Below are 14,183 nucleotides of genomic sequence, written 5' to 3' on the forward strand. Positions count from 1 at the left end.
CCCACATGCCACCAGCAGAGCACCCCCCCCCCACACACACACACACACACACACACACCACCCTCCACTACCCAGGCTTGCTTTGTCTTATCAATTCAATTTTGAGAAGAAAAAAAACCTAGTGTGAATGAAGAAGGCTATTCAATAAGGTGCAATCCCCATGTGGATGCCTTTCAAGGCTGTTGCAACAGCCATCCTCTTCAAGTGAGTATGATTGGCAGCCCAGCTCATCACAAACTCATTGTCCTATTCCTCACTATCCTGTTTTTAAAATCCACTTTGGATCCACTGTATGTGAAAATGAAATGATATGATGCATTGCCTGATATCTATGAATAACAGGGGTACGTTCTCTGAGAGATACAGTGGGCTCTCTCGCTGATAATAACTATGGCGGAGCGACAGACAGATACATACAGTATTTGCTTCTCTGCGTGCATGTCTCTATGTGACTTGAATATCAACAGAGTTCTGATTCATCTAGCACTCGGGGGATAAAGATTAGGGTTGATATGGGGGTTGCGAGCAGGTGTTAGATGTACGTGTAAGCACACACCAAGGAAGTAACTTCTGGTGACTTGAGCTTCTTCCTTCCTTCTTCCACCCCCACACACCTCCAACCTACACCCACCCACTCTCCCACACACACACTTTTATACTCCACCACCACCACTCCACCACCACCACCACCACCACCACCACCACCACCACTCCAGTTGCATCTGAGTCCCGCTGTTCCTTTGCAGGCACAACTCCCAGTGTGCTTTGCATACGGTGGAGTGGCTGTGTGAAGACACGCAGCTCAGGAGTCTGTCGTGCACACAGCTGAGAGGACAGGAGCGAAGGAGGGGAGGGGAGGAGAGGAGAGGAGAGGAGGGGAGAGGAGAGGAGGGGAGAGGAGTGAGGAGATGCTGCAGTGTGAATACAACTCAGCTGGATGACACAGAGCGAGAGTGACGCAACCGTTCCCCTCTACCACTCCCACCCCCACCGAGAGACGCCACTGATCTTCATGGCTCTTCTCCATCTGAGGCAGACTCACGTCTCATCTCAGTACCCAAAAACAGAGCAAGGGGAGCACAGGTTGGTAGGACGTGTTGTCACGACACATACAAGCACGTAACAACACTCTGGGAATTGTACTTTCTAGCCTGAAGATACAGCAGCCATGCTATTGCACGTAATGATAAATATACACAATATATTGTATAGTTATAAATTGAACACAAGCATTTGCTTTATACCTAAACTATAACTGGGGTTAAATGACATACCACAGTTTAATTACATTGAGAAACCTGAACTTAATGTGAAATTAACACAGGTCTCTTATTATCTACGAGTCTCCAATAAACAGTGGTAAAGATAAGTAATTAAAGCAAATAAACGCTGGGGTGCTTATTGGAGGCTTTACGGTAAACGTGCAGAATAAAACATGCAATTTTCCTCTAAAGTGAAAACTCTAAATGGGGCATCAATGCTCTGGCAGATTTCCAGCAGTCCTTCTCAGTGTGCATTAATACCTGTCTTATTCACAATGCCCTGATGAATGTTTAAGAGACTCCAACTCCAACTGTGCCCGAGCCCCTCAAGAATCAAAGCCAATTTGGTCTCATTAAAACTTTCACAAATTCATTAGCGCCGAATGTGCTCATTATCGTCCCATAGGAGCGTAACCAAGGGCTGCCTGTTAGGATGATAATTCAAAAACATGGTTTAATTCATCAACAACAGGGCCCAGCTCAAATTAATACAGGCCACTAAACTATTTTACCTTTAAACTCTATTCCTCTCTCTCTTAATTCTTCTCTCTTTCTGCTCTAGAATAAAAGTTTTGGATTATGTCTTACACAAAATCACAATGAGGAGCGTGAGAGCTTCAGAGTAACAGTTTTAGCTGACAATAACACTCTGTGAAACAGAGCGCTTAGTCGAATGCTTAAGCGGACCCAGCTTGAACTATGCCAGCTCTGTCTGGCTGTGCCAAACACTGTAGTGAGCTGTGATCTCAGAGTGGCACTCACTTCCCTCTGTCTCAGGCTGCTGCACTGTATTTATGATATAGGAAGTGTGCAGGAGCATGTGACATGTAATGTTAAAAAGATTAGCACACTCAACATAGGTCATTTTGTTGCGTTGAGTAAGTTAAGTTATGTAAATGTTTAATGTCACATTTATGTATAATAAATGCACATTAGACTTTGACATTAACTCAAAAGCAGCAAGATGTCTTGACTGGGTTATGCTGATTGTTCCAATCTTGTTTGATTGGTACTGATGTTCATTGCAAAACATCTCTGCATCTACAGGTACTGTGAGGACAGAAATGCGATTGAGATGACTATGGATCAGATGAGGAAAAAAAACAACTCCACATTGTAATAGAAAGTAAAGTAACTTCACTTTACAAGATCAATCTTGTCGTTTTATTTCTGTCAGCTCTAAGAAGCCTGCCACCCCCCCACCCTCCCATCCCACTCTATCCCCACGCTGCAAATGTCTGGCTGAAACCCTGGTGCCAATAAGGGTGTAAAGTAGACATCACCCAGTCATCTGTTTGACTGACGCTCTTCCTTGTTATGTTTCTGTCAGTGTTCTCACTTCAATTCTGACAGCTAGCTTTTTATATAGAAAAAGCCATCAGACCCAATTAGCCAGCCTCTGTCATTGTTTCCAGGCTCTGCAAATTGATTGCAGTGAAGTATAAATTATTCTTGCACTGCTATTAAGAAAATGTGCTGCAAGGATGAAAGCTGGGTGAAAAAATAGGTTTCCAAAGTCTTCTTGAAAGTGCTTTTGACACATTGTTATATATGATGCATTTGTCAAAGCTAAGCTGCTGAATTCTACACATTCATTCTGTCAGACATTCAACCTTTTTATCAGCTCTCATTTTTTTTTTTCAACCAATTACAATTTTTTCATGTTCACTTGCTCATTAAAACCCAAAATGCTACTGAAAAAAAAATACTTCAAAACAATTTTTCATATTGTTAATTTTATTCTCCCATAACTAATTTTCACTAAAAATAGCAGCTTTAAAATGAGGCTGTGAGACGTGGAAACACCCCTAAGGTAAGCCAGTGACCTTATTCATTTTCTGTTGTGATGCTGCCTTGAGCATATGTAAGAATATGAGGCAGATTCAGGAATCAGAGGGAAAGAAATCAGTACACAGCTATTTTCCTCCCCACCATGAGCCAAAACATATCACAGACTTTCATTTCAACTATCTGGGACAAAGATGATTCGCAATTCACTACCAGCAACAAAAAATAAGCAAGCATCAGTTGCACTGTGTAATCAATACAGTTGAAATTATTTAGTGTGAAAAAAGCTGTTGAATCTTTAATTGGAAGTTAAAGTACATTTGGATTAGCTGCAACCTCCATTTACTTCTCTGGAGAAAGGTAAACAAAATTGGTGCCGGCAAAAAAAACACCCACCCCTTCTCTTAATCTTGGAAAGCTGCTAGCTAATGAGGTGGAATGGTTGTCTGGAGACAGACCAAGGCCTATCGGGTGACTAGCTTTCAGAGGGGAGCTGTTCAATCACACACATGAGGCAAGGGCAGTGTGTGTGTGTGTGTGTGTGTGTGTGTGTGTGTGTGTGTGTGTGTGTGTGTGTGTGTGGGTGTGTGTGAACAGCAGTTCTGCAGAGCGGCATCTTAGCATGCACTCCACATAAGGCTAAGGGCTCAAGCTTCATGCTGGGAGATGATGTTAGCAATGACAATGAGCACTAAGCTAAGCCTGGGCATGCAAACAGAGAGTGGCCCCCGGAAAAAGAGCCTTGCTATTTATTCGGCTCTGAGTGCTATCTGGCGAGAGCGAAGTCGATACCCAAGAGTGGCTCTGGCCATTTGAATCCACAACAACACACACTAGCTTACTGTTGACCTGAAAATGGCAGTTACTGGCAGTGTTAAATGTATCCTTCCTGATTACATTCTCACGACTTTCATCCTTAGCCTCCCATATTTGGCATCAAAGTTAATAATATCTGACCTGCATTTAAACTGAAAGACGCTTCGGGTATTTAGAGCAAACTGAGAGAGGCAGTGTCTACTGGACCTGGTGGGGACACTGGGTACACCATATGACTAAACTACTGGCAAAATAAAGTGAATTGAGTTGGACCATGGGCTGGAAATGTACACCTCACTATCTTACCAACTTCAGAACAAAATAGCACAGATGAGTTGCTCTTCAAATGGCTGCCGGTAATGTACTGTATACTGCAGTCTATCTTACTATCATTGAAAATTAGAGGCTACTGAAACTGATGAGAACAGACTAAATGTTGTATGTGTGTGCTTCTTGTTAAAAAGAAGGGAGAGGCTATTAAAAACTACCTGCTTATTGATCTAGTGGACTTGGTAGCCTTGGGGAAATTAAGCTTGTTTTGCTGAGAACCAGTACAGTAGTACCACAAAAAGGCAAACCTTTGCTAATTGAGCAGGGGGGAACCATTTATTGTTTTCAATTTGGAGATTCAGATATTTGTATATCTAACAATTAAGAGGTCAATTTTAAAGCCAGTAGCAATGATCAGACATACAATGTGCAAAGTGCTGTGATATAAACCATATGGGTTCAAACCCAGGTCACCATCAGTAAGTATTAGAAGAAAAGAAAAAAGCAAAGCCGAGCTGGTGACCTGGGCGTTCCCAGGTGGACACGGAGGAAATAGGCTGCACGTAGCATTACATCCCATCCCAGCCGTGTGTCACAGGCTAAGCAGCTTTGTCTTAACCTCTCTGTTTGAGAGCCACTCTGGGCTCCACAGGAAGGGCACCACACACAGGTTTGTCAGGCCAATCCATCAAAAACGTTCCTTTTCCCCCTTTTCTTCATTTTCCTTTTCAGCTGGGCATGGGGTGAAAAGGGGAGGCTGAGTTCTCACCATGCGGAGCGTGAAAGACTACTCTCTCACATGACCACAAGGTCATGTTTTCGACTCATAGCGCTGACATGTCATGTGTTTTCCATGGCAAAGCTAGCATGCAAGGGCAAGTTTATATTTTTTTTCTCTGTTTTCTTTTTCCTTTTTTTTTTGTAAAATGGCATCCATGTTTTGTTTTTTTGGTGAAAATAACTTCCCACTATGGTAACGTTCCATTCCCAGTCACATGGTTTCACCTAAAATATCATCTGTAGAATGAAATGGGCTGGTTTGGCTGCCCTAGATGCAAACTGTGTCAAAAGCCAGAGAAAACCTCAGTCAGTCAGCCTCAGTGTTAACATCTCCAACAGCAGTTTCTGAATGATCCTGTTTGCGCACATGGTGATTATGCATGAAGGCAAATTATGAAATGTGGTGCAGTGCTATAATTATAGACCTGAAATACATAATAGTTTCAATTGTTCCAAAATCTCTATCAGGGAACACATAATCAGTGACAAGTAGGCTACGTACCCTCTAATATCTTCTCCTTCCATCAGTTCAATAAAACAGAACATGGATTGTGGCTTGACACGGTTCTTAAATTAATTTATTCACTATATCTGAAACAATATATAGAAGTTACATAGCTAAATCATGATGAAGGATGAATTATGTAGTGAACAAATGTGCATGTTTTTACAGTGGACCAGGTGACTATTCTGTGTGTAAACTCAACCCCCTCTACTGTTTCCTCCTCACACACTAATAAGCTCAGGGTTAGTTTCCAGTACACACTGTGCCTCCAGTGAAAATTGGGGAGACTAAGCATTCCCTTTTAAGTTATTTCTAATTAATAAAACTCTAGTGCACAGTATTTTTCTCCCATCAAAATGTTTTTATATATAATGAATTTTCATTTAGACAAATAAAATAATAAAATAGCTATGACTATAAACTGCACTGCATTAACTTAACATAATTAGTTTATGCAGCTGGAATACTTAAGGAAATAATGTAATAATGAGTTTAGCCAGACATCCAGTGACCTCTAGTAACAGTAACACACACACACACACACACACACACACACACACGCACACACACACACACACACACACACACACACACACACACACACACACATTCCTTCCATACACACGATACACACACAAACCCACACACCTGTCACAAAGTTGGAGATTTATGTGTGCTATACTTATGAAGATAGATTAATTCAATTACCCGCACAGTGGCCATCACTTTCAGCAATGGCCCTGTGAGATCACGACCCAGCCTGGAGGTCCTCCAGCTATTGCTCTTGTCCCTGTAAGCAATGACTACACCTCCCTGCCTTACTGACTCATCCCAAGGGTGTACTGGGGCTGGGGTGGCCCTCTATTACCTGCTGTACCATTGGAATTGCGCCTTTGTGCTACCTGTGTGCTGCTAGGGCAGCCGTGGCCTACTGATTAGCACTTCGGACCTGTAACCGGAGGGTTGCCGGTTCGAACCCCGACCAGTAGGCACGGCTGAAGTGCCCTTGAGCAAGGCACCTAACCCCTCACTGCTCCCCGAGCGCCGCTGTTGATGCAGGCAGCTCACTGCGCTTAGTGTGTGCTTCACCTCACTGTGTGTACACTGTGTGCTGTGTGTGTTTCACTAATTCACGGATTGGGATAAATGCCAAATAGAGACCAAATTTCCCTCACAGGATCAAAAGAGTATATATACATACATACATACATACATACATACATACATACATACCTGAATGGGATATCTTTTTTATGCTCTTATGCTCTTGATACTTGATGCTTTTGTAAAGCATATGTCCAATACAGCAGTGGTACAGCAGTTTGGGGCAGGCCCCACTAGTGGGGAATTGAGACATGACAGGTAGGGCACAACTAACAGGTGGATATTTGTCTTTTTGATGCCTATCTTTATTAATGCCTCTCATTGTTGACAATAAATATCATACACTCAAAACCAAAAAATCACAGACACACAAATAAAGTAGTTAAGGCCTACATACAAATTAAAATATCTAATTTATTAAAATATGTAATGTGGAATCATAGTGCAAACATAATGATTTAGAGTCGCTACCATTTTGTTGGGGCTAGTAGACTAATTGTTTCCACTTGTTTTAGTAAACACCCCTTCGAAGTGGAGAAGGACAGACAAAGTCTGAGAACCACTGCAATGCAAAATGCAATGGTATTCTGGTAAGCAACATTATGCTTCCCCAGACGGTAGCATTTTAAGGATGGTCTCAAATGGAAATTCCGTTTTGGAAGCCATTCGAGTTGTATGGTGTTTAAATTACTTGGTATTTTTTTTTAACCATAATGATGTTGGTTGTGTGCAATCCCTCTGGAATTCAGTGTTATGACTATTAGCATAATTATATCAAACTAAATCATGTCATTTATCAAATTATATTGTCCTTGTAAAGTTCAGTTAAAGTGGACATGCTGAAATATAGGCCAGCATGCATGAAATTGAGGTATGAAATACAGTACAAGTCTCTTTCTGCAAAATGGTCATATTTTATCAAGGGGAAGAACAGGAAGGAGAGAGGGAGACAGATAGAGAGAGAAAGAGAGAGAGTGAAGATGGAGAGAGAAAGATGGAGAGAGAGGGAGAAGAAAATAGAGAGAGAGAAAAAAATGGACACAGGCAGAGAGAGTGAAAGGATCCCAGCTGCAGACTGAACAAACTCAATATCCAGGCATGGGGATTGAGAGCAAAGTGAATTACAGCACTGAGGATATTCCAGTGTCCCTAACCAAAAAAAGCAGCAGATGAAATAAATAAATGAAAAGAGATGAAATCAAATTGTTGTGGATCTCATATTCCCTCCTTCCCTCCCACCGTCCTGCAATCAGGTCCAGGGAGACCTTTGCCCAACTCCCAGACTTTCGCTCACTTGAAATTCCTCCGGTGTGGTATAGAGTTTGGCGTGAACATGGAGTCTGGGTCCATATGCAGGCATCCATCTTGATGTGATGGAATTACACAGAGAGGCAGGCTGTCCCCTGGCTGATGGATTCCGCCGCCAGCCATGGAGCGGAAGTGCTGGCCGAGCCCCACTCTCGCCGGCCCCGCTGAGAATTCCCTTCCCCTCCTGACAGTCACTTTAGCTGACACAAGCCCATCACAACAACGCTTATTTATTCATGTCGGCTTCCAGGAACCATGCGTACGTGGACACAGTTCTGGTTTCTTTCTCTTTTTTCAGTTAATTTAGTTTTTTTTTTCCTCAAAAAGAAACACATCTGGCTTTTTTTCACAGACTTCAATTAAATTAAATTCAATTAAACAGGAAAAAACATGAGATTGTATATGGTGCATTCTGGTACATCTGTGGTTGATTTTTTGAGGGATTAATAAATTACAACCAGTGAGCATGTCTCATTTAAAATTCATCATCATAGCCACCTTCATGTTGCAGGCTACCTACGAGCATGTGAATTAATGCATATCTCCAAAATTGGAATAATGAACATCAGTGTTGCGCGGTCTGCCCGAAATTAAGCGGTCACCCGCAGTTATGAGTCATAAACAAAATATTTTAATGATATTCGGGTCATTTGCGGGCGGGTCAGTTAAAATGAATTAAATATATATTTTCTACAAATAGGCCTTAAAATATCACGAGAAGGCTAGCTAGCATCAATACAGTAAAGTCAACAGTAAAGAAGCTGAAGACGTGAGTTAAAATAATAAAGACACCCCTTCAGGAAAAGCGATAGGCTATGGGAAATATTGGGAAAAGTTCTTAAAGAAGATGACAGTAGTACAAGTTTCTTGTACTATGGTATATGGTCTATGTACTGTAGGCCTACTTCTTGCGAAGCCATTTAAATATGACAGCCAAAACGCAGCCTACAGGAATAAATGTTATGGCACAGACTACACAGCCATATCTACCGGTATAGGTTCGCGCATGTATAAAAGTTACCTTAGTTCGTTGTGTTTGTGACTTTAAACAGTGGATGTGCTTTAGTAAAGCTTTGTGCTTCATTCAGCATTACAGTTCTTACGCTAACGTTTTGACCAGCAATGTATCTCTCTTGCCTACCTTGCCTCACCATTTCTGTTTTCGAAAGAAAGATGTATGTCCATAGCCTTCAAATCTTATCTTAGTGTTCTAATCCTTGGTGGTTGCGTGCGTGCTTGCGCTCTTATTCTCATTCTCTGTCCTGCGCAAACATATGTCCTGCATGCCTACTGCGTGTAGTTCTAGGTACTGCATAAAGTTTAGCAAATAAATTAGTTTGTTTTACAGAAATGGCCTACTGTCACACTGTATGCAGGCTATAACCAAAAGCACACATTTTGTAAATAAGCGGGTCGGATCGCGGGTCGGGTATAATTTTGTCCTAATTAATATTCGCGGTCCGAGTTGCGGTCGGGTTGATTAAAATATCGGGCGACCGCGGGCCGCTTGTGACCAAACCCGCGCAACACTGATGAACATATAGTTTTACTTTATTTTTTCCATGTTTGTGTTATATTTCATTAACTAAAATCCTTTGGTTTCTCCAATCAGGTCAAATCCTGTCCCGACAAATTGGAGGAATATTCTCTACAAGCTCAAAAACAGTGTGTAAGTGGGACACATTTAATGAGGGCCTTGGAGATCATTTTTGATCTTATCATCTGTGAAGCACAGAATTGTGGGAAACTTTCCTTACTGTAACTTGTTGAAGCCATCCTGTGTGTGAGTAGAAATTCAATCTAGAGCCATCCTCAGAATATTTTTCGTTTGGGTGAAAAAGCGGCGTGCTATAGTATTCCCTGGGGTTAACAAGACTGGCATGGCACACTGACCAGTTCCCCAGCTCTGCTGAGCCACAGCCTCCTACTCTGTGCTTCACAGATGCACAAAATCTATCTCTCATGCTTTCACTTACTCACTTGTTTTCTCAGTCTCTTTCCTCTTCTAGCTCCCCCTCTCATTCTCTCTCTCTCTCTCGCTCCCCATCTCTCTCTCTCTCTCTCTCATCTCTTCTTGTTAGTATGTGCATTTTCCTGGATGTGCATGTAGGAGGAACTATGTGGAGCCTTACACCGAACTTCCATAAAACAATCATCTCCTTTGGAGCCTTCAATTCCTGAACTTTCAAAGTGACTGCAGTTTCTCAGGCAACAGAGTTTTGGGTGGGAGCATGTGCATTTTTTAATGTTAAAACACCCGCTCGAATTTCTTTGATCATGTGCCATCACTCAACCTCATCGCTGCATGTCACCCAGCAGTGAAACTCCCGGTGCAGGGAATCTTTGATGGAGCTGCGGGTTGGTTGTGACAGCAGGCAGGGGTTCATGCCCCAGTTATAAAACCTTCCCCTGAGGAAAATGAGAGGGGAAAAAAACATCTTCCTTTAAAACATGAACATGGTGTGGATGGGCGAGGAGCAGGGCGAGTGTGAGGAAACTGAGGTGTGTTGAAATTAGCAAACGTGTTCGCAACGAATGTTCACCACTGTCTGCAGAACCTCTCAACAGTGCACGGCCAACGACACATTTCCTTGACTGAAACCAACGATGTCCAACTTTAATCCTTTAGATTACAAATATGTCAGTTAAATGTTTATGATGAGGATTTGAGTACTTGTCAACTGACGCTGTACAGCTGATACTAAGTAAGCTTCAGCATCAGTTGCACTATGACCAGGAAAGAATGCCGGTTGCTGACTCCAGAAATACATAAAACCATGAAATGTAATAAAAATCACTTCACTGTAAGTAATGCACTTGGCTTCCATAATCTACCAGGGCAGGGCAAGGATAAAACTCTCTCATCTCTGCTGGTAAGTTTGAAACATAAAGTATCAAGCTGCTTTGCGGCTTACACTATTTTCCATTTTCTGTGACCCGCAGGGCAGTGTGCTCCAAGGAAAGTGCCCATATTTGTCTAATCCCGCAGATGTAAATGACGTATCGGCATTGCTCAAAACAGGTCAGCACCGGCTACCGTATGGACTCTGGTTGAGAGAGCACGACTAAATGTTCAGACTACTCAGCAATCCAGAGGGAAATGTTTTTTTTTTTTTCCTTTCCTTTTTTGCAATAGCTGGCAATAGCTTATGCAGCGCTGGGTCAACCCGCACGTCCATTACATTAGACTTTGCACAAGTGCATCACCACACAAACAAGACACATGATGAGAAAAAAAAAAGTTCCCTTTGGTACACTGAGGGGGCTTGGATTAAACTTAAAGATCCCCTGAACTGCAATAGGGATTACTCAATAAAACATCACAAAATAAAGTTTGCCCCCAGCATCAAAGCAGTAATCAAGAAGTAGGAGTTAAAGACCTCTAAATAGGTCCCCACAAACATCAGGTCCCTATAAATAGGTAAAGGACAAAAAGGAGGGCATGTAAAATGGATGTGGGATGGAGGGACGGATTCAAAGCCCCATGAGGTGGAGTTGGGGGGGGGGGGGGGGGGTTGGGGAGCGAGAGAGATGGAGAAGAGAGCGAGCGAGGGAGAGCACCATGCCAACAGAGACGAGATGTGATGCTCAACGGCCTGGCAAAGTGGGCGGCCATGGAAGATTGAACAAAGCTGAGGAGTGAGAACAGCCTACCCACGCTTGGGCGCTACGGCGAGAGAGAGAGAGGGAGAGAGAGCAAGCAATGGGGAAGATGCATTCATCTGCTCAAAAGCAGGCTACTTAGCGTGGCTCTTTAGCTGTGAGTGAGTCTAATTGCTAGCATGATGCAAGGGGCAGAAGCCCTGCACTGCTAGCATCTCTATCACTGCTGTTTGAGAGAGTGGGACTGGATGGTGGACAGCTGAGGATTGGCTGAAATCGATATGCTAAGCCAGAGGCACATTGAGGATGGAGCTGCTAGGTGTGTACACACACTGTAGCGTTTAGATAATAGTGATAAATAAAGATAGACGGACAAAGTTGCCCCAAAGTCAGATACAGGAAGTAGATTTGAAAGAAGAAAGTTGAGAAGTTGACTGGGAATTTCTGCTCAAGCAAAATGGGTGGACTAGCTTCATGTCTAGCTGACATACAAGGCTATTTGATTTAATGTGACACAGTGACTTTAATAGAAAAAGTCAGAGCGGTCTAAATATTTGATTTGCTTGATTAATAAGGAATAGCTCTTGAGGTCAACTTGAATGATAACCAATGTTTGTGTAGTTTTGGTAGAAAATACCGCCTTTATAAAAGCTGATACCCACGAAGGGTCATAATAGAAGGCAGCTGAAGGCTAACAAACCATACATTTTCTAGCTCGGGATAATTACGGATGGAGTCTGTTATTGATTTTTTATTGCAGCCCAAAAACGGAGCTCCCCACAGCCGACTCCGGAGGAGAGAGCCCGAGATCCCCACATCATATCCATAATCAAAAAGCCGTAATTACATATCCCAGAGTTCTGATTTATTAATGTCTCTCATCTGGCATTAGTGGCACATCCTCCCCATTAGCAGGGGCCCCTTTCTCGCTGTTCCCTGCAGTGGACTGAAACAGCCACTTACATCACTGCCATTCTCAGCGGCTGCCTGTTGGACATGCTAATAAGGTGAGAGTGTCGAACACCAGCCGAGCATTTTAATAACTTTTCTGCTTTATTACGCCACACAAGGAAAATATACTCTTCAGACAAAGACGCAATAAAGTGCTGGGCTAACACAAGCAGTATTAAGCAATATCATGCCAAAACTGACAAAAATAATGATGAAATCTTGTCACTTTTCTATAGCACTTTGCTGTTTTGGCTGTGCTCGTGTACAGGTCCTGAATGTATGCAAGTTCAGGGAAACATTGCTAAACTGAAAGTGGGCGGTATTTTAGTACTGCAGAGAATGAAGCCAGCCTGGTGTAACAGATCCAGAGACCATGTTTGGAATTGTTTGAGAACAAAATTTACAGGCTTTTTCGTTCTATTATTTCCTGGTTGACATAAACCTGAACGTAGGCTAATACAGCAACGAGCTTTAAACAAGACAGGAATATATCCAAAATCTTCAGCGTAAGCCTGGCCTTAAAGCACTGTTCAGAGCTAAAAACTCAAAAAACACCCCAGTCAGACCTACCGTCAAACTTTTTATGCCGACTGGTGAATGTGGTTCGCAAGTTCTGGCTCATCTCCTCCACTAGGTTCTCAAACTCCAGCTTGCTCTGCTGGCCGAGTGAGTCCTCCATTTCTGACGTACAGCAGGTGTAACCTTGGGAACACACGCGCAGATGTTCACCTGTGAAACAAAGGAAAGGCAGGCAGACAAGACCGTGAAAGAAGGAGAGAGAGAGAGAGAGAGAGAGAGAGAGGGATAAACAAAAAAGTGAGTTTGGTTGAAACCACGGGGTCTGGGGGTGGGTTCTGGGGGTGCTCCCCCACGAAGAAGTGAAGCCATCAAACAGAAAGAGTCGCTGTTTGATCAGGCAGCTTCTGTGGTTTTGGATTCCCACACCAGACTGCCTAATGTAGGATCACACACCAGATCAAATGGTAAAGTTACTTGCACTGAGAGAGCACCAGTGAACTTAATCGGCCTCACTACCGCACAGCACCCACACTAACTAGTGTGAGACTTTACATTTGGCTTACACACTAAATTGAATTGAATTCTTCTGACTTTTTTAAAAGCACAAAGCAAAAACACATTTACGGCAACTGAAAAGTTATGATACACACCTTCATGTCAGGTTATGAAAAGGACATTCTGACATTCCCACTTTATCCAATTGGGCAAATATGAGGAATAATGGACAAAAAAAAGGTAATAAATAAATAAATAAATAAATAAATAAATAATTGAAAATCTATCTTCAGATACTCTCTCTCTTCCCCCATCTATCTCTCTCTCTCTCTCTCTCTCTTTCTCTCCCCTGCTCTTCCAAAGCAAAGCAGCCAAAGTCTGGCTTTGCAATGCACTGTTCATTGCATTTCCTCTCCCAGCTTGTGGTGATTAAGTGCCCTGTCACACTGAATACTGCAGTGGCACCTTCCTGGGCGCCGCGTAGGCAGTGCTGGCACATCTGGAGCCGTGGATGCCTTAATGTATGGCAGACAGGTCTCCTGGCTAATGATGGGGAGAGTTTAAATTACCTTCAGCTTGGCCATGAAATCCTTAACTGACAGAGAGCGCCCTGGGGGGTGGTGGTGTGTGTGTGTGCATGTGAATGTGTGTGTGTGTGTGTGTGTGTGCATGTGAATGTGTGTGTGTGTGTGCATGTGAATGTGTGTGTGTGTGTGTGTGTGTGTGTGTTTGTGTGTGTGTGTGTGTGTGTGGAGGGGAGGGGGGGTTATTGGTCGTAGAGG

General features: G+C 42.9%; 1 protein-coding gene across 2 annotated transcripts in view; it reads right to left on the reverse strand.

Moving 5' to 3' along the window:
* Positions 1-14,183, reverse strand: part of gpc6a (glypican 6a) — a 122,829-nt gene that overhangs the window by 82,941 nt on the left and 25,705 nt on the right. For both annotated transcript variants that reach the window (XM_042081315.1, XM_042081313.1), the window contains exon 2: positions 12,958-13,116. In XM_042081315.1, coding sequence (XP_041937249.1) covers positions 12,958-13,116 — 159 coding nt within the window. The remainder of the gene's footprint in view (positions 1-12,957; positions 13,117-14,183) is intronic.

The sequence above is a fragment of the Alosa sapidissima genome, chromosome 23 (assembly GCF_018492685.1).
Source record: "Alosa sapidissima isolate fAloSap1 chromosome 23, fAloSap1.pri, whole genome shotgun sequence".
Taxonomy (NCBI): domain Eukaryota; kingdom Metazoa; phylum Chordata; class Actinopteri; order Clupeiformes; family Clupeidae; genus Alosa; species Alosa sapidissima.